This window comes from Cupressus sempervirens, chromosome 1 (assembly GCF_028749045.1).
Source record: "Cupressus sempervirens isolate cs-2001-9-10 chromosome 1, ASM2874904v1, whole genome shotgun sequence".
Classification (NCBI taxonomy): domain Eukaryota; kingdom Viridiplantae; phylum Streptophyta; class Pinopsida; order Cupressales; family Cupressaceae; genus Cupressus; species Cupressus sempervirens.
The window spans coordinates 84,067,166-84,089,897 of record NC_143118.1 but is presented as its reverse complement, the minus strand read 5'-3'; the positions used below and the strand labels follow the sequence as shown (position 1 = coordinate 84,089,897).

The 22,732-nt window shown below is 35.8% G+C and overlaps 1 protein-coding gene across 8 annotated transcripts in view; it reads left to right on the top strand.

Moving 5' to 3' along the window:
• LOC149576345 (uncharacterized) overlaps positions 1-22,732 on the top strand; it is a 163,648-nt gene that overhangs the window by 84,224 nt on the left and 56,692 nt on the right. For all 8 annotated transcript variants that reach the window (XM_089816937.1, XM_089816931.1, XM_089816943.1 and 5 more), the window contains one exon: positions 8,814-9,809. In XM_089816937.1, coding sequence (XP_089673063.1) covers positions 8,814-9,809 — 996 coding nt within the window. The remainder of the gene's footprint in view (positions 1-8,813; positions 9,810-22,732) is intronic.

The following is a 22,732-nucleotide window of genomic DNA, read 5'->3' as shown; positions in this document are numbered from 1 at the left end:
TTATGCATATCATTATATTATCATCCTCTGATTTGTTATCATATCTCCAAGTATATGTGCAATCTACTTTGCAGATTCTTTGTTACTCTTTTATGTCACCTTAATACAGTGATCGAGTAATGATCACATGATTGGGTATGTGCAAATTAAGTCTGAGTATTATCTCATCAGATCGGCGATTGTTATAGAGGCTTGTTTGTTTGAGAAACTAATTAATAATCAGCTATTGGTAATCGGTCTAACTTGCTTTGAATCGGTGCCAAGGTAGAGGCATGTATTGTGTGGACATGTCTCCTCTTTGAGGAGACATGTCCACCCAATATTTGCCCCTTTTCATTTCATATATATACCAATACCTGATCGGGCCAGAGAGTGTAGAATTCAACAAATATTCTGCCCTCCCTTGAGTTATAATACCAGACTTTAATAGTCAGTATTTCTAAATATTGAATATACATTAAATTGGAGATTGATTGAAAGCTTCATATTCAGATCTGAACCTGCAATTATCAATTCAGAGATTATTAATTATGCAATTCTGCAATCAAAAGCATCTAATCTGATATAAATTTAATTGCATTTACACCAGCCCCCAAGACTTTTCTTCTATCTCCTTCAGCCACTAGCTCATTTTCTTATTCTTCTTTGTCACTGTAACTTCTCCTTTTAAAGAGGTTCTGGCTTTGCTTTTCACCCACACAAGCAATGTGGGATAAAACTTTCCATCTTCTAGAAGCTTGTAGAACTTTATTAATTATTTTCCCTTTTATTTAATTAATTTTTGTTTTTATTTTTTTTCACCAAGGGAAAATCGAGTAGCTTAGGGATTCTATAATCCTTTAACTTTGCCTTGTCCCCATTTAAATAATCTTCCTTGTCCACAAAAGGGAGAATCGACCCTCATAGAGGATTAATATATCCCAAAACTTGACATTTTCAATTAACAAAATTGGCCCTCAAAGGAAAAAACGACCCACATAGGGATAAGTTCAATCCCGTACGAGTTTTTTTCACATTCTTAGTTGTCTCCAAGGGGGAAAATTGCCTGCCTCTAGACAAATTCTCACATCCCAAGGGATCAATCCTTACTTTGGGTCTCAATATTTGGCTAATTACAGACCTAAAGGTGAATTTTTCTTGTATCTGGACTCTTCACTCTCATCTTCTATCTTTGAAATCTGGGTGGGGGAAAATCAACTCATGTTTGGATAATTTCCGCATTGAGAAAATTTTCAAGCAAATGTCATCCAAAGTGGGGAAATTCATAATATGTTTGGATTTTATTTCCCACACTTAGAAATTTTAGGAAATTGTCGATTAGAGTGGGGAATTTCATGATACGTCTGGATTTTGATCAAAATAAGTGGAAAGCTCATTATAAGCTCAGATTTTCATCAAATTAAGTGGGGAAATTCATTATAAGTCCGGTTTTTGGTCAAAATAAGTGGGGAAATTCTTTGTAAGTCCGGATTTTGATAAAATTAAGTGGGAAATTCATTTTATGTCTGTATTTTGATCAAAATAAGTGGGAAAACTCATTATAAGTGTAGAAGTTGTGCATTTTTTATAAAAAAGAAGACTTTCCTTAGTATTTTGGCAATTTTAAGTATGGAAAATCAATTTCTATGAGGATTTTTAGGCCCTCATGCATGGAATATATCTCTAAATGAATTTTGGACTAATTGACTAGCCAAAATTTAAATACGCTTAGGATTTCACGTTCAACCAATTATAACTTGACCCTAAAAGACTTTGATTTTAACATTCCCACTTAAAATCACAACTTGGAGACCTGATTTCTTTACCATCCCCCAGTCTTTAAAGCTCATAATTGGCAACTTTATTGCAAAAGACCACCTAACCTAATGGTTGCAAACTAAAAGAGGGGGTCCCCATTTGTAATGGGGCAATGTTGTGAAAACCTTATGACACTAGTCCTACTGGAAATTCATTCACAAAAGATGCTTGTCATGCCATAACTTCTTCTGACATTGCATAACCTTCTTGGCCCATTGCACCATTAGTCTCCATTTATCCAACTTGTTAAGGTTAAGGAGGCATTCATTCAAACTTTTAGCATCACTGAGATGGTTTTTGACAACAATGCGCAAATTCAAAACCATATACTCAGATTGTACTATTGCCTCATGCCCATTAGTTGAAATGGTTTATGTGCTATTATCACCTTGTACATTGTACGATATGCCCATAGTACCGTCAGTAGTCTCTCCACCCAATCTTCCTCTTTGAAGCCACACAATCTATACATAACTGAGACCAATACTTTGTTTGTTGACTCTCTTGACCATTGGCTCATGGGTACTAGGAACTTGAAAGGGTGTGAAATTTTAAACTTCATACCATCAATTGGATGACATGGTTCGTAAAATGTACTCCCTGATCAGTTGTGATCTGAATTGGAATTTCATATATTGTGCCGATCTACTCATAAGTGAATCTTGCCAGACTAATGGTAGTATTGTTGGGCAGTGCTCACTTTGTGAGGTATTTCGTTGCTATCACAATATATATGCTCCTATGTTTAGCTTATGTTCAATGGTTTGACAAATTCGAAATCTCAACTCCCAAATATTTTTGAGTGCTATGAAGAGAAAAGTGGGATAAAGTCACACGTCAAGGGTTCCTAGCTTTTTGGCATGTGTCACATCCTACTACCCACTCATGGACATCAGTGTGCAATGTTGGCCGTCACAACCCTGCTAGCAACACCTTTTGAGAAGTGGCATTTGGTCCCATGTGGCCACTCGCTAGGCCTTCACACACTTCCTTTGGTTCTCCCAATATTTCTCTTGCATGACAGGTCACCGTAATATGTGGCTGGGGCCCATCTTGTAGAGCAGCCCATTAATAAGTTGAAAGGTTTTAAAGTTCCAATTTTTTCCTTTTGAGTTAGTGGCATCTCTCTTGGGGAGGTCAAGGTGGACAGGTACTCCCCAATGCTTTTGTACCTTGGTGGTTGTGCTGTAATTTGGCATAGGCGAGCATGTGAGAAGTCTTTGTTCACCCCTCTAGAGGCTCCCTCAACTTGCTATGGGATAATTGATCGGCGATGACATGACTTCTCTCTGGTCTTATAATAATCGTGAATGTAAATTGTTGCAGTAGAAGCAACCATGTGCTTCCTATCCTAAATGATGGCCTTGTGCACAAGGTACATCAGGGCCTAGTTGTCCATATAGAACGTGAAGGCTGTTGCCAGGAAGTAGTTCCAAAAGTTTTGTATGGAGTACAACATCGCTTAAAGTTTACAAAATCCTTGTCATTGATGTCAAATCATACGAAATAACAAAATTGATGATTTGTTTGCTTAATCTGGCAATCACACAACTAAAATCTGTGCATAGGAGCAGAAGACGACAAAGCAAGGAGACTTAAGTTTTATTGGATTTTGAATGAAAAAGTGTCGGGTCTTCTATACTTCTCATATGAAACAAACAAAAACCATCATCTAAAGCATAGATAGAAGTCAACAAAGATATTGGGCGAGAATGAAGTCAGCATAGCTTCTTGCTGTTGAAAGGAGACATAGGTGAACAGGTCAAGACTTTGGCAACATATATATGCCATGCAAATCATTTCTTCAGTTTTGTCAAATATGATGGTTGTATGGGATACCGTGATTCTTGTTTATGATTTTCTATTGCATTGGCAAAGTTATAAAATAAATAATATTTGCTCAAGAGTCTCCTATCCAACATCATGGCGTGTGATTTGAATAAGAAAGGCAATGTTATTGATATGTGATGGACACATGTCAAGTTTTAGACTATAATGTTATATTGACATATTAAAATGAATAAGTCCCATGAATAAGAAAGTTGTGATTATCTTCAAACTTGTGCCACATAGTTGATTACATGTTAATGTTTGTAACAATAAAACACATTGAAATATTTAGAACATGACAAAGGCCTATAGAAACTAGAGAGACGTGTTCTAATCATTCTACCATTGTCTGTAGTGAAAGAATCACGTGTTTCCTAAACCAAAGCATTTGATTATTGTCGTGCTGAGTTTTGTCATACATTTGATCATTGTTGCACTGAATTTTGTTGTGTTATATTCAGACTTGGTTGTATTTATTCCTCCTTGCCGTGGATCTTCAGCATCATTCAGAGTTGGTCGTATTCATTTTGTGATATTGCTATTAGGATTCAACTGTGTGATTTTGAGTCAAACTCATTGACCCATGTTTCATGAGTAGTGATTCAACATGAATCCATCTCTCATGAGAATAAGTGGAACACTTAGCACTCATTGGATCTAAGCGATGCTCACAGGGGTGAAGCACCAAGACTTCCCGGGAGGTCACCCATCCTAGTACTACTCCAGCCTGAGTGCGTTTAACTATGGAGTTTCCTCCATGGTTAAACCCAAAGCTTGCAACCCCATTTGCAAAACCGTCACCAAGTGTTGTGCCTTATGAACCATTCATTGGAAAGCTCCTTAAGCTCATCAATTGATAAGTAGGAGATAATTTCCACAGGAAGTCAAATTGTGATATTGCTATTAGGATTCAACTGTGTGATTTTGAGTCAAACTCATTGACCCATGTTTCATGAGGAGTGGAATTATTGAAAGATAAAAAATCTAAAAGCACCTTTATATTTTGTTGCAAAAGCATTATTAGGTATGAAGAAGACATCAGTTTGTATAAAGGAATTATAGAAGCCACGACAAACAGTAGTTTGTGTGGTAGTTTAAATAGCAGTTAGTGATTAAAGGAATGGTTATAACTTTTTCAACGTCCTAAACTAGTCAATTCTTAAGGGTCTTTCTATATAAGTGTGCAAGCTTATTGAAAGTGTGTGTGAGGAGTCCAAGGGGTTTAGCTTAGTTGGTTGAAGAAATGAGTTCTCATTGTAGAGACTCTGTTTCAAATCCCAAGAGGGACATCTTTGTGAAATTCTAATTTGTGACTCTTGGTCTTCTATCGGTTGTATTTGTGTCATTGTAAAAGGTGGATTTTAAGTTGTGACTCTTGGTCTTCCAATTGTTGTTTCTAGTGTGGTTGCTTGTAAGGAGCTTGAATAAGATTGTAAGTCTCATGTTGTTGCTTGAATAAGCACAAGATTTGTGAACGATTTCAATATAAAAAAGTGTGTGTGTGTAATGTCCACAATTTTGTCAGCATTTGAGTTTTAGGGATTAGCCTATTATTGTGACCCTCGTAGGCTAATTATTGTGGATAGAGGGTCTTTTGTGGCAGAGGCTTGGCTTGGGAGGGTCTTATCTTCTCCAAATTTCAATAAGCTACAGATTGGCCTTCGTTTGGCTCAGATTAGACTTCGTTTGGTCTTAGTTTTGTGTACTTACTATTTGTGGTAAGTTGGTGTTGATCGAGATGGACCCTTTCTATTTTTGAAAGGTGCATTTGGTCACATGGAGAAATAATAGGCATGACTCCTATTTTAGACGACATATTTAAATGATGAGTATTTTGGGAGTTATTATATTTTTAGAGGCCAAATTATCATTAAATTATTAAGTGGCTTATTATAAAGTTATAATTTCACTTAAGTTGGGGATTGAGTTATCATTGGAAAGTGTCATTTATTAATTAGTTAAGCCAAGTCAAATGAGAGAATTTAGAGGAAGCTTCTAATTAATGTTGTGTGGTGAAGCTTCTTGAGTGAAGTTACATTTTGGCAACAAAAGAGAATTTGGAGGTTATAAATACAAGCCCATTTGTAGAGAAAAACACGCTTGATTATATATTTGATTTTGTGCCTTTGTGGCTTTTTCTTGGGTTCTTAACTGTATGCCCTTGCTAATGTATAAGGGTGGAAATTTTTTGCAATTTAGCTGCTGAGGTATAGCTAAGTTTGCCCAACTCCTCTACTGTTCATCACTGTATCTGAGAAGTGTTTTCATTCCACTGGTGAAGTATAGTGGATTTGATATTTGTTGGATTCTCCTACTGTATTCACTGTGGCTAAGGAGACAAACATCCTGGAAGTTAATTAATTGCTGCTGTTTTGCAATTAAGGAGGGGCCGAGCTGGTTATTGTGATAGCTGGAAGCGTCATTCTAGAAATACATGTGGTATTGGGGGGTTTCAGTTTGGACATTACTGAGGTATTGCAGGTGATTGGCGATATCGAAATACGGCTAGCAAGTGGCCAAGTAAATCATCTGTAATCACGTGGGTAACCCGTGAAGTGACGTTGTCCTTTATGATTTTGCTGCTGTTGTAATTGGGATCTGAATTCACCATTCGGATATTGGGCATGAAGTCTGGTTGCATTTGAAATTGGAGGTGGCAGCCGCCAAATATTGAAGCCACATGAATGCATTCTAGATGTCCTTGCTAATTGGAGGCAATTGCAAACATATTCAGCAAACAAGTTCTTGCAAAATATTGTAATTTGATAATAAGTTTGCTCATAAAAACTCGTCTTTCCATTTCAATAAATTTAAATAATACTGGAGTTGTTTTTATGGTCGTTGTGTTCTCCATTGTGTTAATATGCAATCTGAATAATTCAAAGAGATATATTTTAAATAAAATAAAACAGTGGAATTAGTTCATTGGCTGTCTAAGATTTGCAGAGGAAAAACCAAGGGTTTTTACAGTGGTATCAGAGCTTGCTTGCAAAGTGTTTGACGAAATGTCAAACAGCTGAATTATAAGAGAATTTGGTGCTTGATGAAGTTATAACCGGTTGGGGTTATTACAGTGTGAGGAGTGTATGAGAGTTGCCGGACAGAGGTGGATCAAGTAGTTTGTAAGCTTGACGAGAGAGTTGCGAATACACATTATTGGTAAAGAGCTTCAGGCCTGATTTTAAATGAGTACTGCACAAGGACTTCATTGACTGAGATGGTGTAAGCATGTTTGTGTGCTGTTGAGGGGGAGAGAACATATTTCTATAATGAAAGAGTGCAGAGTTTTTTGATGGTATAGACAATTTGGAATGGAAGAAAAATGATGATGATGTGATTCAGATGATCAGATATAACAGTGTTGAAGATTGATACATTTCTAAGAAAGAGGAGGACTGAGATCAGGTATAACCGTTCTAACAGTGGTTTGATTTTGGAATTGTTTTTATCTTATCTGTTCTAAGAGTGTAAACAACTTTGTATCAGATATTAAAGATTTGACAAGTTAAGGTCTATTCAAGTTGTAATTGTTTGTCTATTGATTTTGTAAGGGGAATCTTCAAAGTTTGAAATCAGTAATTATCTGTACATTTGATTGTAATTCTGAGTTGGTGCTTAGGCCGATTGAGTAGGTACTCAAATTGTGAAAGAGTTGGTTCATTTAGAATATGGGGTTTTGGTGACTCCTTAGGGGGGGCCCTTAAACATTGTAATTGGATTTATTCATGAGGCTAGATTAGGACAGTAGATCCTAGTAGTGTTTCTGATAGTGGGTTTTCCTGTCTTGGGTTTCCATGTAAAAGCATGTACATTGTTTCTGTTGTGTTCGTATCTCCTTTGGTTTTAGGTTTTAAATCCATTAAGCTATCAAATTGATGATTAGCAAGTTTATATCTACTACTGATTCAGCCTTCCAGTGGTAGAATTGTGTTCTATAGATATTATTATATGACTAGGAACAAGTGTATGCCACTTCATAAATGATAATCTAATCCTAGTTTGAACCAGCCCCCACATAAATCGTTCCTGAGATATAATATTCGAGTATATAGTTAAATGCATTTGCATCACATGGTAAAACATTATATATAACAAACGACTTATTTTATATTTCACAGCATCAAACTATACGGTTGAGACTCGATATCAATATAGATTTTGCAAGCCCTCTTTTGCCTCAGACTTGGATTTGGTGGCAAAACTTGGCAAATAATAAAATTTAATGTATGAAAAAACATTTTATATGGTTTTTGTTTGAAAATTTCAAGTTGATTTAATAATCTTTTTCTCAGGTTTGGCTGAAGATGTTTCATGCCCAACTGACATGGATGTGTTAGTCCTTGCCAAGACTTGCTGAGTCTCAACACTATGCATCAAATCCGCATATTCCACAAATACAATCATAGAAATGCTTACTGAATTGACATGATGTAATCCAACAAGTGAAATGTCTATGTCGAAATTACAGCAGGATGGTTCAACAGATAAAAAATTATAGAGGTCAACAATTCAGGATATTGCATATTGATTTTGTCCTCAGTCCATTGAGGAGCATCAGTGGCAAATGGAGGAAGATAGATTTCTTATAACTAACACAGAAACAGATGAAGAGAATTGACCTTGACACACTAGCTGGGTATGCAACTGAATGGGTTTTAACTTTGGCATGCTAGTGAGCATGTTGACCTTTTCTCAACTGCACAGTGTACAGTGTCATTGTGTGTATGATTGATACCTAGGCTTCTTTGAAGGGAAAGCATTTCCTTGACAACCCCAAGCTCCAACAGACTGAGCTTTTGGTGGAGATACCTTTCATACTCCTTTTTAATTGCTATAATTATTATTTCTAAAATTTTAGAATTCGTATGGTACCATAGAGATACTGAGGTACACCTTTCTAGGTGCTGTAAATTTATAGATCTTTTCTTTTTTAAACTTACAAATTTATGGAGAATCCTGTCTGCATTATACTTGGTTGTAAATGACATGTCTGCTACTATTGTCAACTATTGGTCACCTGTGGATAGTAATTCAGTTTCTTTCTTTTACTTTTCCTCTCTGAGAATTGTTATTTTTTCTTATCACACCTTGCCTTTGGAAAATAAATTGAAAGAACTCTTCTAAGTTTGGTTGTTGCATAGAGTACATATATGAAAGACTATTCTGACAAAAGATTTGGAATGCAGTTTCTTGATGTGATGTTACAGAGGATAAGAGAAGAAGAACGCCTACGACGAGCTTCAGGTCCTCCTGGAAACACTTCCAGTTATCTTAGGAAAGAGCATCGATGGAATCAATTTGATGGGGATTGCTACAAAAATCATTCGAGTCCTGTGTCAAATATCCTGCCCTCTGATGCTTGTTTACAGGAGCACACTCCATTGTTAGACAACTGTGAAGCCAAAAAGCATATTTGTGCAGATAGGAAGGTTGATGTTTCCTGGACGAGGATAGAAAATAGCATTGCAGAAGATGCTGGTGGGTCAGCACTCTCATTGACAGAAGTTGTTTCGAAACCAGGTCTCAACAGTCCAGAAGATCACATTTTACTGGACAAACTTAGCATTAGAGAACTTCAAGATACCTTCAAGGCAACATTTGGACGAGAAACCTCAGTTAAAGATAAGCAATGGCTTAAGCGCCGCATTTCAATAGCACTGAAAAAATCCAACAAGAAAAATGGACAGGAATATATGACATCACAACATGGAAATAGTTTATCTGAAAATTTTCCAACTGATTCTTCTCTGCAGGCAACTGAGAGTAAAATGATCATTGATAATAATGATATGGAAGGAGTGCCTGTAAGCCCTCTTGGCAACAAATCTTCCACCACATTATTTACGGATGCATTTATAAAAAGAGAGTTTGGAATGCCTAATTATGACGTTCCTCTTAGAGAGGAGGTTAAAAGAAAGAGAACACGAAAACCAACTAGAAGGTATATTGAAGAGCTGTCAAAGACAGGTGCTAGGCCAAACAGTGGAAGGCTGTTAAATAACCTTAGAGATTCAGATCAAGGCTGCTCTGCAGCAAAGTCTTGCGCCAAACCTGACTGGAATGGTTTTGACAGAATGACATTGGTGTGTAGGGAGGATTCTCTTGGTGGCTGTGGAATCCAAATTCCTTTTGTCCTTCGAGTTCGGAGAGGACGCCCGAGGAAGAACTGCGGTTCACTTGTGGTATGTGCATGGTTCTCTATTTGATATTGTTATTTATAATAAATAATAAATGTCCAAATTAAATTTCAAGGGAATCATTACCTCATAATGTTGTAGGTAAAGCAAGGAATTGCAGGAATGCTTACATGTTGCTGCCATATGATTCTTCCAGCTTTGTATTTACAAATAATTTAGCTTGATCAATTTGAACTGTTGTTATGCCATGTCAACCTTAATGTGTTTTTTAATCTGTATGTGTATTGATTCACAGACATTTTTACAACATTGTTAAATTCTTGTATTGAACTTAATGTCGTATTTACAATGGTGCCTGTGTTTTCGGGGTACAGATTATGGGGACATGATATTCAAAATTAGTAGAAAATGTTAGGGAGGCTAGATTCTTCACAGTTAAACGAGAAATAAAGCCATTAACATGCCTGCATGCAAATATGCAATCATGAAACATGCTGTATGGTTCTTTCAACATTGCATTCAGTATTCACAAATGACTTAGTGTGATCAATTCGAACTGTTGTTAAGTCATGTCAACATTAGTGTGTGTTTCAATCTAAGTGTATAGATTCAGAGAGTCATTATTTCAGCATGGTTAAATTATGGTTTTAATCTTAATGTTGTATATAAATAGTGCCAGGGATTTTGGTAATATTTAAAATCTGAAGCGAACTGTAGGGAGGCTAGATTCTTCACAATCAAATGAGAAATAAAGTCACAGCCATGCCTACATGTATATATGCTTACATGAAACATATTGAAATTTGTCATGTTCCCATTTCAAATAGAATTTTAATTAAATTTTAAAATAATAACATATTATTAAATAAATAATAATATTAGAAATATGAAAATGAATAAATAATATCATATAATTAAATATTAATATAATAATTAACAATAAAAAATAATATTTATATTAATACTACCTGATAATAATTTATTATTAATAATAAATAATTATAATATATTTATATTGTTATTAATATAATAATATACTGGATAAAAATTGATTTAAATACAAATAAATAGTTGATACAAAATATAATTATAAATAATAATATTACAACGCATCTATATTAATATATGTTCAATCTTTATTGAATATAATATATATGGTAAACAGTATAAAATATAATTCCAAATATAAACCAAGTGACAAGATGAAAAGTCCTGACCATTACCATATATGGGTATATAGGAGATCGACCATTCACTACTATGGGGGATGGAGCATCTTATAATATGGAACAACAAGGATAAAGGAATACATATCTGGAATCGACCATTATTGGACATGAATAGGGGATCATGATGGAGTTTTGGTCATTGACCATCAAGACAAAATTACCAGCATCAATATATGATGGGAATCAATCAAGGGGAAGCCAGTCAGCATTGGGTATGCTGAGTTAGCAAATAAATACAAGCAAACCAAATCATAGGAGTTGTATCCAGACAATAGAGTAGACTTCAACATTGATTAGGGATATCCATTCAACGTTAAAGATCTGAATATCGTCGAGTACGAAGGGATACGGATCACCATCAAATTTAGTACTTGAAGCATGCATAGACATATAATGAACTTAAGGAGGAAATCCATTAAAACCATGGATGATATAGATGGAGTTGTTAAAGTTTGATCTGATTTAGGTTTAGGAAATTTTAATTTTAATTTCTGTCTCCTAGATACATAATGTTATGTTTTTCACTTCAGATGATATGATATATCTCTGTTGTAACTTGTAATAGCACTCATTGATTTATGTGTTTCAAGTTACTCTTTCAATGAATATTTGTATGATATAAAGAGGCATGTTTCCCATAAAGACATGCCTCTTGTTAATATCTTTAACTCATTTGTTATTGCTTTAACATATATCACAAATGATATTTGCTCAATGTATTGTCATGATTATAATATATGATAATAATTTATTTATATATATATGTATGTATGTATATCTCACATATATAATATACACTTATATATATATAATATCTCATATATATAATATATCTACTTAATAATTTATTATCAATAATAATAATGCTCCTGGATAATAACAGGGATGGATAGATATCAAATGTTTAAGGCCTATAGGCCATTCAAACATTTGATTTCATTGATTGTAATCATTCTATCCAAATAAACAACACAATGTACAACTATTACCTCACGGTAACATCAGGAGTATGGTATGCCTAAAAATGTCGATCATATGATATTCACTGTACTCATCTTTTCTTGGTATGCGCTTGACATCACATCTCATGATGTCTACCATAGAAGATATCTGCTCATGGCATATCCACAGATAATACTTCTCATAGTATCCACCATGACATATCTCAGTAATATAACTCATTGTAGTTGCACACTACTTAGTTAATTACATAAAGCTATGAACTATCATGATCTCTCATAGACATCAACATGACATTTGTCATGATAGTAGGTTAAACTATTGTTAAGGTTGTCACCTTACAATAGTAACCACAATCAAACATCATTGAACGATCGTCATCTTTCGTGATGTTTCTACAAGGTCATGTTGTAACTCACATGACATTCACCATGAACCAAATCAGAGGGTGGATCCACCATGGATATTCCCAGAGGGTGGAACAAGGGTTTTCACCTCAAACTTCTCTCTTACAGGGAAGGATGTATTAAAGTACATTGCAGATTATCACTGATGCTGAGGCTTCCTCTCAATAAGGTTTCCGATCCATAACTCCAATCTTGTCTTTAATAATGTACAAACTTCACTTTGGCAGAAGGCTTGGAGAAAATATCGGTTGTTAGATCTTAAGTGATAATGTACTCTAAGTGAATAGCATTCCAAGTATCCATCTATGGCTTAGACATTTGCATAAAGGCCTTTCAGTCTACACTTCACCTCATGAATCATAGTCCTTGTTTTCTACAGTTTCTTGATTACTAGAGAATCCATCTCGACATTGTCTCTTCCCTCTAAATAAATAAGACCAAGATACCCAAAAGTTAATTGAAACATATCCTCTATCTACTCCCTCTATCATGGTAGTATACTTTGATTCATAGTATCATGAGTGAATGTACTAAATTGTGGATTTATCCTCAGGCTTGGGAACACCAGGCATTCAAGATAATGTGGTTCCCTTTTGAAGCTTCAAGTGCATGCATCAACCCCTTGATCTCTTCGTTCAAGGTTACCTCTAATGGATTGTCAGACTCTCTCTTTTAACGAAACTTCCAATCATAATCACCACATATTGTAATTTGGGGACAAACTCTTCCATTCATTTTACCATTTCCACTGTAATCGTAAATGATATGAGACGGTTGTTGCTGTCACCTTTCTTTGTGTTTCCATGTTATGAACATTTGTTTACCAGAAAATCCTTTTGGCATTATGTAAACAATTGACTTGCCTTGTCTATTGCTTAACAATTTGCATACATTTAATTTTGAATCACTCTTTGGCTTTGGAAAACATACTGATATGCAGAGTTCAATAGAAGAGTCTTGATAATAAGAATTTCTTTGATCTCAGTAACAACCAAGCATTAAAGAATTTCTTTAATCTCAGTCATATGTAGTTAAGTATGTTTCTCCATCCATTATCTTAGGTCTTTGACCCCACTGGTTGTGTTAGATTCTGCCATGCTCAGGTCTCCAGCCTCCTCAGTTCCCTAGGTATTGATATTGACCGCCTTCCTCCCTTTCAACACTCCCTAGATGCTCTCGCTCATCTCCTCCCCCCAAAGGAGAAGCTGAATGAGATTACCAGGATGGATTTTTACAGGATATTTATTGATTATTCACGTGACTTGGGTTGACCCACCGAGGGGCCTCTGCCCTCGTAAAGCCTTTTATGCAGAGCACTATATTGACATCCAGGATGGCATCATCGTTCAACCTTACTACTTTTCTCAACGGTGGCCTCATGCCTTACGTATTCAGTTAGGCTCTTTCAGAGTTGGCTCTCACTGGCTCTGTATCCAAATAGATCATCGGACCAACAGAGATGAGCGGAATTGTTAGTGTTGTGACATGGGTGGGATTGAGACTGAGATCCATTTTCTAATTTTATTGCCCAATCTACTACGAGATTTGCGAGAGGTTTCATTGCATATTCAGATAGTGCAGGTCCCTCTCCTCCTTCAGGTACAATGGTCAGGGATGCATTGGACTCTATCTTCCAGAGGCCTTCCGTTTTCGGGATCTCACTCTTCGGGAGCTATCCCCCTTTGGGCCTGCTTCTTTTCACCATCTTACCACTTCCTTTTCACTCTGGTTACCTCTCCCAGAGGAACCAAGTGGGTTAGGGTCTCGTCCACTGTTACTCACACTAGATCTATGAGGCCACGCAAAGATCTTATGCACGTACACCATCAGAGTCAACTCTCCCCCTCTCTCCAGCGATGGGCTCAAATTTCTCCACACATGGATAGCTATCCTTCAGTTTTGGGCTACTTCCAAATGACTACAAACTGCTAGTTGTTTTGCGGTCTCGTTGTCTTTTTTTTTTGAGTGTTGTTTCTCCTTGTTTGCTTCTCACTCTGTTTGTTTTGTTTTTCTCAGATACTGTTTGGTGGTCCTGTTGCCTTCTAGCCTTTGTTTATATCTCCACTCCCTTAGGCCCGTTTGTGGTCTCTTGTTGGACATTAATAGATTATCTTATCTTATCATAACATCTCTTCATCATTCAAACAAGATTACTGCAAAGCTCAGGCTGCTGTGATATATTACATTCTTGGCTATATTTTCTGGGTGTGTGGGATATTTATCTTCGCTGAAGTGTGAATGATCACATGTCAACACATTATATTCTCCCATACATGACAGTGGTCTATCCTGATCGAAATAAGTTCAAGCCCCTCCAATAAAAATGGATTATAGGAATGAATATGAGCCTTGCACCGAGCTATATTCTCTAGTGCCTTCAAGGATTTCCTTTCAACACTGTGGAGCCTTCGAATCATAATCCAGATGATATGTTCATCTGCAGGATCCTGGGAGAAGTTGTTCTAGATGATCTGCCACAAGCTTGACCAACAGAATATTCTATTTCATTACTTATTCTCAAGCCTACTCATATATAGAACTACATCACAGCATGAAGGATAGCTGGCAGAAGAGCATCAAAATTGGGTCCAAAGTGTCTAAAGAAATTGTAGAACAACTGCAGGTGTAGCAACATAATCATCCACTCAGCTTATATGACGATCTCAGGACCAAATACATGCTTAGCTTGTAATGATATCTGGAATGATAGGTGTACATATAACTTCTCATAATAGGAGTAGTAGCCCCGACACCTCAAACTACAATATAATACCTTATCTCGCTCCAAGAATGCAATTAGGTCTGAATTATCTCTAATGACTCTACTGACAGGCGAATCAACCTGCTCTGTTGCTGCTTCTGAGAGTGTAGGAATTTCCTTCTTGACCTTATTCCAAATCATTTTATTCATCCTGTAGCTACTAGATCAAAGTATTGGACTGAGGTCTAGTCCACAGTGTTCCAAATTGTGCGTAGAACTGAGCATACTCTCCGATTGCTTCTGCAACAACTCTTCAATTTGGATGAGCAATAATATTGTGGGATGCATTATAGTGGAATCCATTGTAATAATAGGGCTCCACATCATAGGCACATGATTATTCGTTCAATGATCACAACATTGTTCATGGGAGCAGTTTTCCATTCACAACTTTACTTGTCTTATTCCATAGTAAAATGAGTGAATGTAATAAATTTGTAGATTTATCCCCAGGCTTGGTTACACCAGAGATGAATACAACTCTTGCTAGATAATTATTTATTTCAGAACGTTGAGTACCAGGTGTTTGTTGTTGACAACCCGTCAAGTATAAGAATCTATTATGGCTGAATTTGAATTGCCTCTACTATAATGTGTCCAATTAGGAGGGGTAATACAACACTAATCTTCAATGCTGCCAGCATTATAAATAATTCATCTTTTACTTATCTTTCTTGGCACAGAAGAAAAATATATTTTATATCTGATCATTCCCCATTATCTCAGAAGAGTCTTAAATATATTTATAATTCCATCATCACTTGATCCAAATCTGTTTGGTCGTATACCATATATAACTCTTCATAACTGCTGTTTGATATTGATCGATCTTAACATTATCCCATCATATTGCTCATTAACATAACCTCTGTTATATATCAATTGCCATTTTTGTTATTTTCATGTCTCAATCAGTATTTTAATATAATTGACTCTTTGCCACCGATGACAAATCTAACCCAAATTATCATTTGTCTTAATCATTGATTATTTATTTTACAATGTTGAGTACCAGATGTTTTTTGTTGACAACCCGTCAAGTATAAGCATCTTTGATGGCTGAATTTGAATTGCCTTCACTTTAATGTCTCCAAGTAGGAGGGGTAATACAACACTAATCTTCAATGCTGCCCGCATTAAAAATAATTCATCTTTTACTTACCTTTCCTGGCACAGAAGAAACATATATTTTATATTTGATCATTCCCTATTATCTCAGAAGTGTCTTAAATATATTTATATTTCCATCATCACTTGATCCCTTATACCATATTGTTGCCAAATTTTAGTCCCTCCCTTTTCAAGCTTCTGCTTGGTCAGTTTTCATTGCATATATATTTGAGTCCTTGTCTAGGTATCCCCTTGGTGGCTCCCTTCTCATCAAGCATCCCCAAGGCTTGCTTTTGGGTCTTTCCGGGTTTTCCATGCTCCGCTTCCCCCTACACCTCTATGCGGATTCTTGCTTTTTCCTTGCACCAGTGTCTTAGGTGATCTAGGTTTGGGTGGGTTTCTATTTGAGCGTCTTCCTGATGAGAAGGAAGCTTTTTTGACTCCACAATTAACTCCTAAAGCTAGCATGGTGTTCCTTTTGGATTGCAGCCCGTGCTGTCGAATTCCTGTTGCTAGCACACTTCATTGGTTAGCATCCTAAAGAACAAAGTATGTTGACATATCCAGGTGCATTTAAAGTTTAACTCATGATGAGAGGATTAGAAGAACAAGGATCCACAGCCATGGAACTCTCACAGTACCAACTTGAAGTCAGAGTCGGTTTTGTCTAGAGGAATGGATTTCCATCAATTTGAGTGCTTTTCCCTTGGAAGCGAATGTCTTTGAGTTCATTTCCGAAGCAATGTTAGGAAAAGAAGAGAAATACTTTTAAATGTTCAAATCCACGGAAAGCATATGCTTCGATGATACCACAAAGTTGTTTCTGATGGAATAGTTCGTGAAGTGCCAACCCGACTAAAGAAGATACTAGTCTAAGCCCTCAAGGCGGAAAGTTCATTTTGCGGCTTCTCCACAGAGTGAGCTAAAATACAAAGGAAAAGCTTTGTGCGGAAAAGAAAGTGATAGGGTACCCAAGGCACTGAGGGAGTATTGCTTGTGATGCAATCTCCAATCAAAGAAAAAGACAAGCTTGCAGAAAGATAAGTTTATGCTTCCTTCTCCGAACATAAAGAATTGTGGTGTAGACCCTTGTTCCAATTTTCAAAGTTAAAAGGGTAGCTTTTGTTAAAGCCAAAACCAATCGACTTAGTAAGTGAATAATCTCGCTACTATAGGAGATTTAAGTGAATTTCATGTTCATCAGATTCATGAATCATGATATCGGTACGAGTAAAATATCTTAAAGAGTCGTTAATCTATCTCATTTATTGTAAATCCAACCATTACGACTGTTAGTTATTTCGTTTGTGTGGCACCAACATTCGAATTTTCGAGTCTATATGACCGAATTTTCCCCAAACGAAGTTCTTCTTGTCGTAGCGACTATTTTATCAAAGTAATTTGTCTTCTCTGAGAAAGTATAAGCTAATGGCAATCAACGCAGCAAGGTATGATCGCTTGGTTGGATTGGAGAGTGAATTGAAGACTTTTCTGACACTTCCTTCAAATTTTACGACCTGGGTGATCTACACAGAAGACTCAATACCCAACCCATCCATCCAATTACTCAGAAATTGAAAGAGAGCGAATTAGTTGAGGCTGTTGGGTTCCCCATGGCCATGCAAGTGCCAGAATTGGTAAAGGAATGTATTGACAGGTACAATCCAGAGACAAAGTAGATATTGTTGCCTAATCAATCTATTCTGCTTTCCATAAACAAGGAATTGATGCAATATGCAGTCGGAATCCTAGTAAAGGATGAGTATTGCGATCGATTTTTGTAAAGATTTTGCTAATTCTTTGCACTTTGTATCAGACTTTGAGTTCAGTTTGAATGGCTGAGAATGGTCTTCTTCTTTCTATAAATATTTAGATTGTTTGATGAAGTTATAATTATCTTGAATGCAGATCCAATGCTCTATTATCAATCTGATAATATAGAATATTTCAGACTTATGATTCGCTGGAAGTAGGATGCTTATAGGATCAGATTGTTGTGTATTGTGTGTCCCATAAACTGCAGTCTACAACCAAATATATATCCTTTGTAGAGGGTATGTCCCTCAAGGGACATAACCCTTAACTTGTCAATAGTTATGACCTTTCCTAAGTCAGCGATTTAAGGAGACTTAGATTAGTAATTACTAACAAAATGTTAGATTAGTAAACCAACAAACAAAGACATCTCTTGGAATTGCTGGCACCTATAGGAGAAGCATATACAAGTTATTAAATGCCAATCATAGGATATATTATCCATAAGAGAGGGTACAGTCTGTACTGTCAGACCTATAGGATTAACATGGTTAGAAATTTAACGCTCCCTCTTAACTTGATAATCCTATAGAGAGATATTATATCTAGCAATCATCAATACATATGAGTAAGCAAGAATTAATTCTCTTTATCTGTCTGTCTCTTATGTGGTATCATCGAACACATGATACAAAGTCATATTACTTAAACCTGTGATATGACAAATCACTAACACTAGTGATATTATACAGAATAAATCTAAAGGGTAATCTCTTCATTTATCCAAGTTATGATTTCATAGAAACTAGTATTTCCATATCATAACACGATCTTGAGTTTTAAGATCCACTAGAATACAGGATAAACCCGGAGAATACCAAGATTCTTCCTTTATCCAATTTGTGACCCATGAACATAGCAATGTCAACATCACAATATGATCTTGAACTCATCTAGAACTTACCGTAGATCTCTATTGTTTAGCACATTATCTAAGAGATCGTCACCTCTCATAATGTTTTATACGAGTATTCATTATTTTTAGAGATCATCACCTCTTAAAATAATTAATACAAATGAATACAAATGGTGGAGCCCACAACAGTCAATAGCCTGACAAAATAAAATTATTTTATTAATAATCAAAAGAGTACAAATGGATTACAACTCAACCATACCAAGTCTCCTCCTGAAATGTTCTATCTTTACTCTAGATAGAGGTTTGGTATGTCTGCTGTCTGATCTGCAGTACAAATGTATTCCAATTTTACAAAATTCCTATCTACCATATCTCTTAGATAATGCTAAGGAATTTCAATATGCTTGGACCTGTCATGGAGAATTGGATTCACTGAGAGCTTTATGGAACTCTGATTATCACAATGAATAATTGTAGGATTCATGGCTTGCCCAAATAATCCCACAAGTAACTTCCTCAGCCATATTGCTTCTTGGAAGGCCATCGCTGCTGCAATTTATTTAGCTTTTGTGGAGCTCTGAGCTACTGAAGACTACTTTCTACATATCCATGAAATCATAACTGATCCTAGACTGAAACATCCTGAAGTGCTTTTCTTGTCTTTAACACTTCCACCCCAATCTGAAGCGGTAAATCCATGCAAATCTAAAGCAACTTTCTCATATTTGAGTCCATAATTAAGAGTGCCTTGTAAGTATCTCATAATGTGTTTAACAACAACTAGGTGAATCTCCTTAGGTTCACAAATAAACTAACTTAAGGCATTAACAACATAGCAAATAACAGGTCTTGTATTTACTAGGTACATAAGGGACCCAATCATTTGTTTGTAAAGAGTAAAATCCATTGGAGGTGATTCTGTAGCTGCTTCTTTAAGTTTATGTCAATTAGTCTCCATTGGAGAAGACATAGACTTGCAATTCCACATTCCAAATCTCTTCAAGATATCTGATGTGTACTTTACTTGATTAAGTATGATACTATCAGGATTCTATCGTACTTCCAATCCTAGGAAGTAATGGAGAAGCCCCAAGTCTTTCATCTTGAATTCTCTAGTTAGATCTTTCTTGCACTGATCTATAAAATGATCATCACCTGTGATTAATAAATCATCAACATACAATATCAGAATTACCATATCATCTTTATCTCTTTTATAATATAAGTTTGTATCGGCTTCATTCTTGGAGAATCCTAAGTTGGTGAGATATTTATCAATTCTTTCATACTAGGCCCTGGGAGCCTTTTTAAGTGCATAGAGAGCTTTCTTGAGCCTGCAAACAAATGCGTTAGGATCATGGGTTTCAAATCCTTCCGGTTGCTCCAAATAGACTCCTTCTGAAATCTTTGCATTTAGGAATGCTGTTTTTACATCCATCTGATGTACCTTACATCCTTTTGATGTGGCAATTGCTAAGATTGCTCGTACGGAGGTATATTTGGCAATAGGAGAAAAGGTTTCTTTATAATCAATCCCTTCTTTCTGAGAAAATTCTCTGGCTACAAATTTGGCTTTATATTTCTCAATACTACTGTCAGAAGCACGGTTTATTTTAAATATCCACTTGGAAGAAACAACGGATTTTCCTTTAGGTCTTGGAACAATTTCCCAAACATCATTTTTCATAATTGATTGGTATTCTTCTATATAGCTTCTCTCCAGGCTGAATGTTTAATAACATTAGAAAGATTGGTTGGCTCTGTTTTGGATAAATCAATCATGTTTGCTGTATAACCAGAGAATCTTTTAAGTCTTTTAGTTTCTTTGACTGTTTCTGAACGTGCAGCAAAGTCTTGAGCTGCTTCAACTGTTTTTATGGCCCAAAGTGGTCTTTTCTTTGAATTTTCTTCAAGGTTCCTTTTTTGAATTTCATCTTCAATCTTTTCTAAGTTCTCCCTCTGGGATCCAGATTCACTATTTCTTTTAGAACTTGATAAAGGAGAAGGTTCATTAGAACTTATGGCTCTTTTGAATGCAAGATCTTCCTCAAAGATTACATCTCTACTAAGTTCAATAGTTTTCTGCCTGGGTATGAAAATTCTATATGCCTTAGAAGTTTCACTGTACCCTACAAAGATACCTTTCCTCCCAAAGGGTTCTAACTTGGTTCTCTTTTCTTTTGGGACATGAATATATACAGGACATCCAAATTTTTTGAGATGACTTATATTGGGTTTTACTTTAGTAAATACTTCCTCAGTGGTTTTATCTTTAAGATAGGAATGAGGGCTTCTGTTTTGAATATATTCAGCAGTACAAGAGGCTTTTGCACAAAGATAGCATTCTAGATTTTGGTAAAAAATAATAGCCCTATCAGCTTCTATAATTGTGTTATTCTTTCTTTCAGCTACCCCGTTTTGTTCTGGGTTATAAAGAACAGTGTACTCCCTCTTGATCCCTGATTCTTTACAAAACCTTTTAAACAAGCCTGAGGTATATTCTCCTCTGTTATCTGTTCTAAGGGTTTTAATTTTATGTCCTGAAAAATTTTCAGTTAATACTTTGAATTCTTTAAATCTTTGTAGGATTTCTTCTGATTCCTTGCATTTTAAGAAATAAATCCACGTTTTCCTAGAGAAGTCATCTATGAACAAGATATAATACCAGAATCCTCCAAGAGAAGGAACAGACATAGGTCCACATAAATCTGAATGAATTAATTCTAGTACATTATTTGTTTTCCTAGTACTATCATGAAAGGGACTTCTAGTGCTTTTACCCAGAGCACACCCCTTGCAAATACTAGGGTGATCTTTATTTAATTTGGGTAATCCAGTAAGCATCTTTTCCATAGTTGATAGAGTTTTAAAATTTAGATGCCCTAATCTTTTGTGCCATATTTCGTTTGAATCTTTAGCTTCGTGAACTAGGGCTTGAATGAATCGACTAGATTATATATTCAACTCATACAATATCCCTTTCTTTGACCAATTAACTTTGCTTTCTTGATGGAAGAGTTCTTAGCGCAAGTTAATACTTTGCCATCCACGAATGCAACATTGTGTCCATCATCTTCAAGTGCTGTAATTGAGATTAGGTTTCTTTTAATCCCTAGTACATATAGTACACCTTTAAGAAGAGTATTTCTTGTTTTTAGTTTCAAAGTACAGCTTCTAATTCCTTCAACTGAGTGTGCAGAGTTATCACGAATTGTAACTTCACCGTTATCTTTTTCTGATAAAGAATCTAGAGTTTCTTTGTATCTTGTTATATGTCTGGAAGATCCACTATCAATTACCCATGCCTTATTTGAGATTTCATTTGATAGAGAGGAATACAAAACACGGCTCTGAGGATCATAAGTATCTTCTTCTCTAATGACATTAGTACAATTGGCCTGTTGTTTGGAATTTTCAGGACAATTAGATCTACAGTGTCCAAATTTTTCACATTTCAAACACTTTATTTTAGATAGATCTTTCTTGGGCTTTCCATTATTTTGATTTCCTCTTTTCTTCTTGAAATGCTTCTTCTTGCCCTTATAGGAGTTTGCATTAAGAACGTGAAGTTCTTCATCTTCTACTTTTGGTTTTCTTCCTTTCTTTAGTTTTCTAGACTCGTCTTGAAGACAATCATTCTTGAGTCTATTAAAGTCCGGAAGCTGATCTCTAGCACTTATTCCTTGTGCGAATGTTTCCTATGAATTTGGTAATCCATCTATAGCCATGAGCGTTAGTTCGTGTCATTAATGATGGTTCCTATGCTCTATAATTCATCTCTAATGCCGGCAACTCTTAGGAAATAAGAGTTTATCGATTCTCCTTTC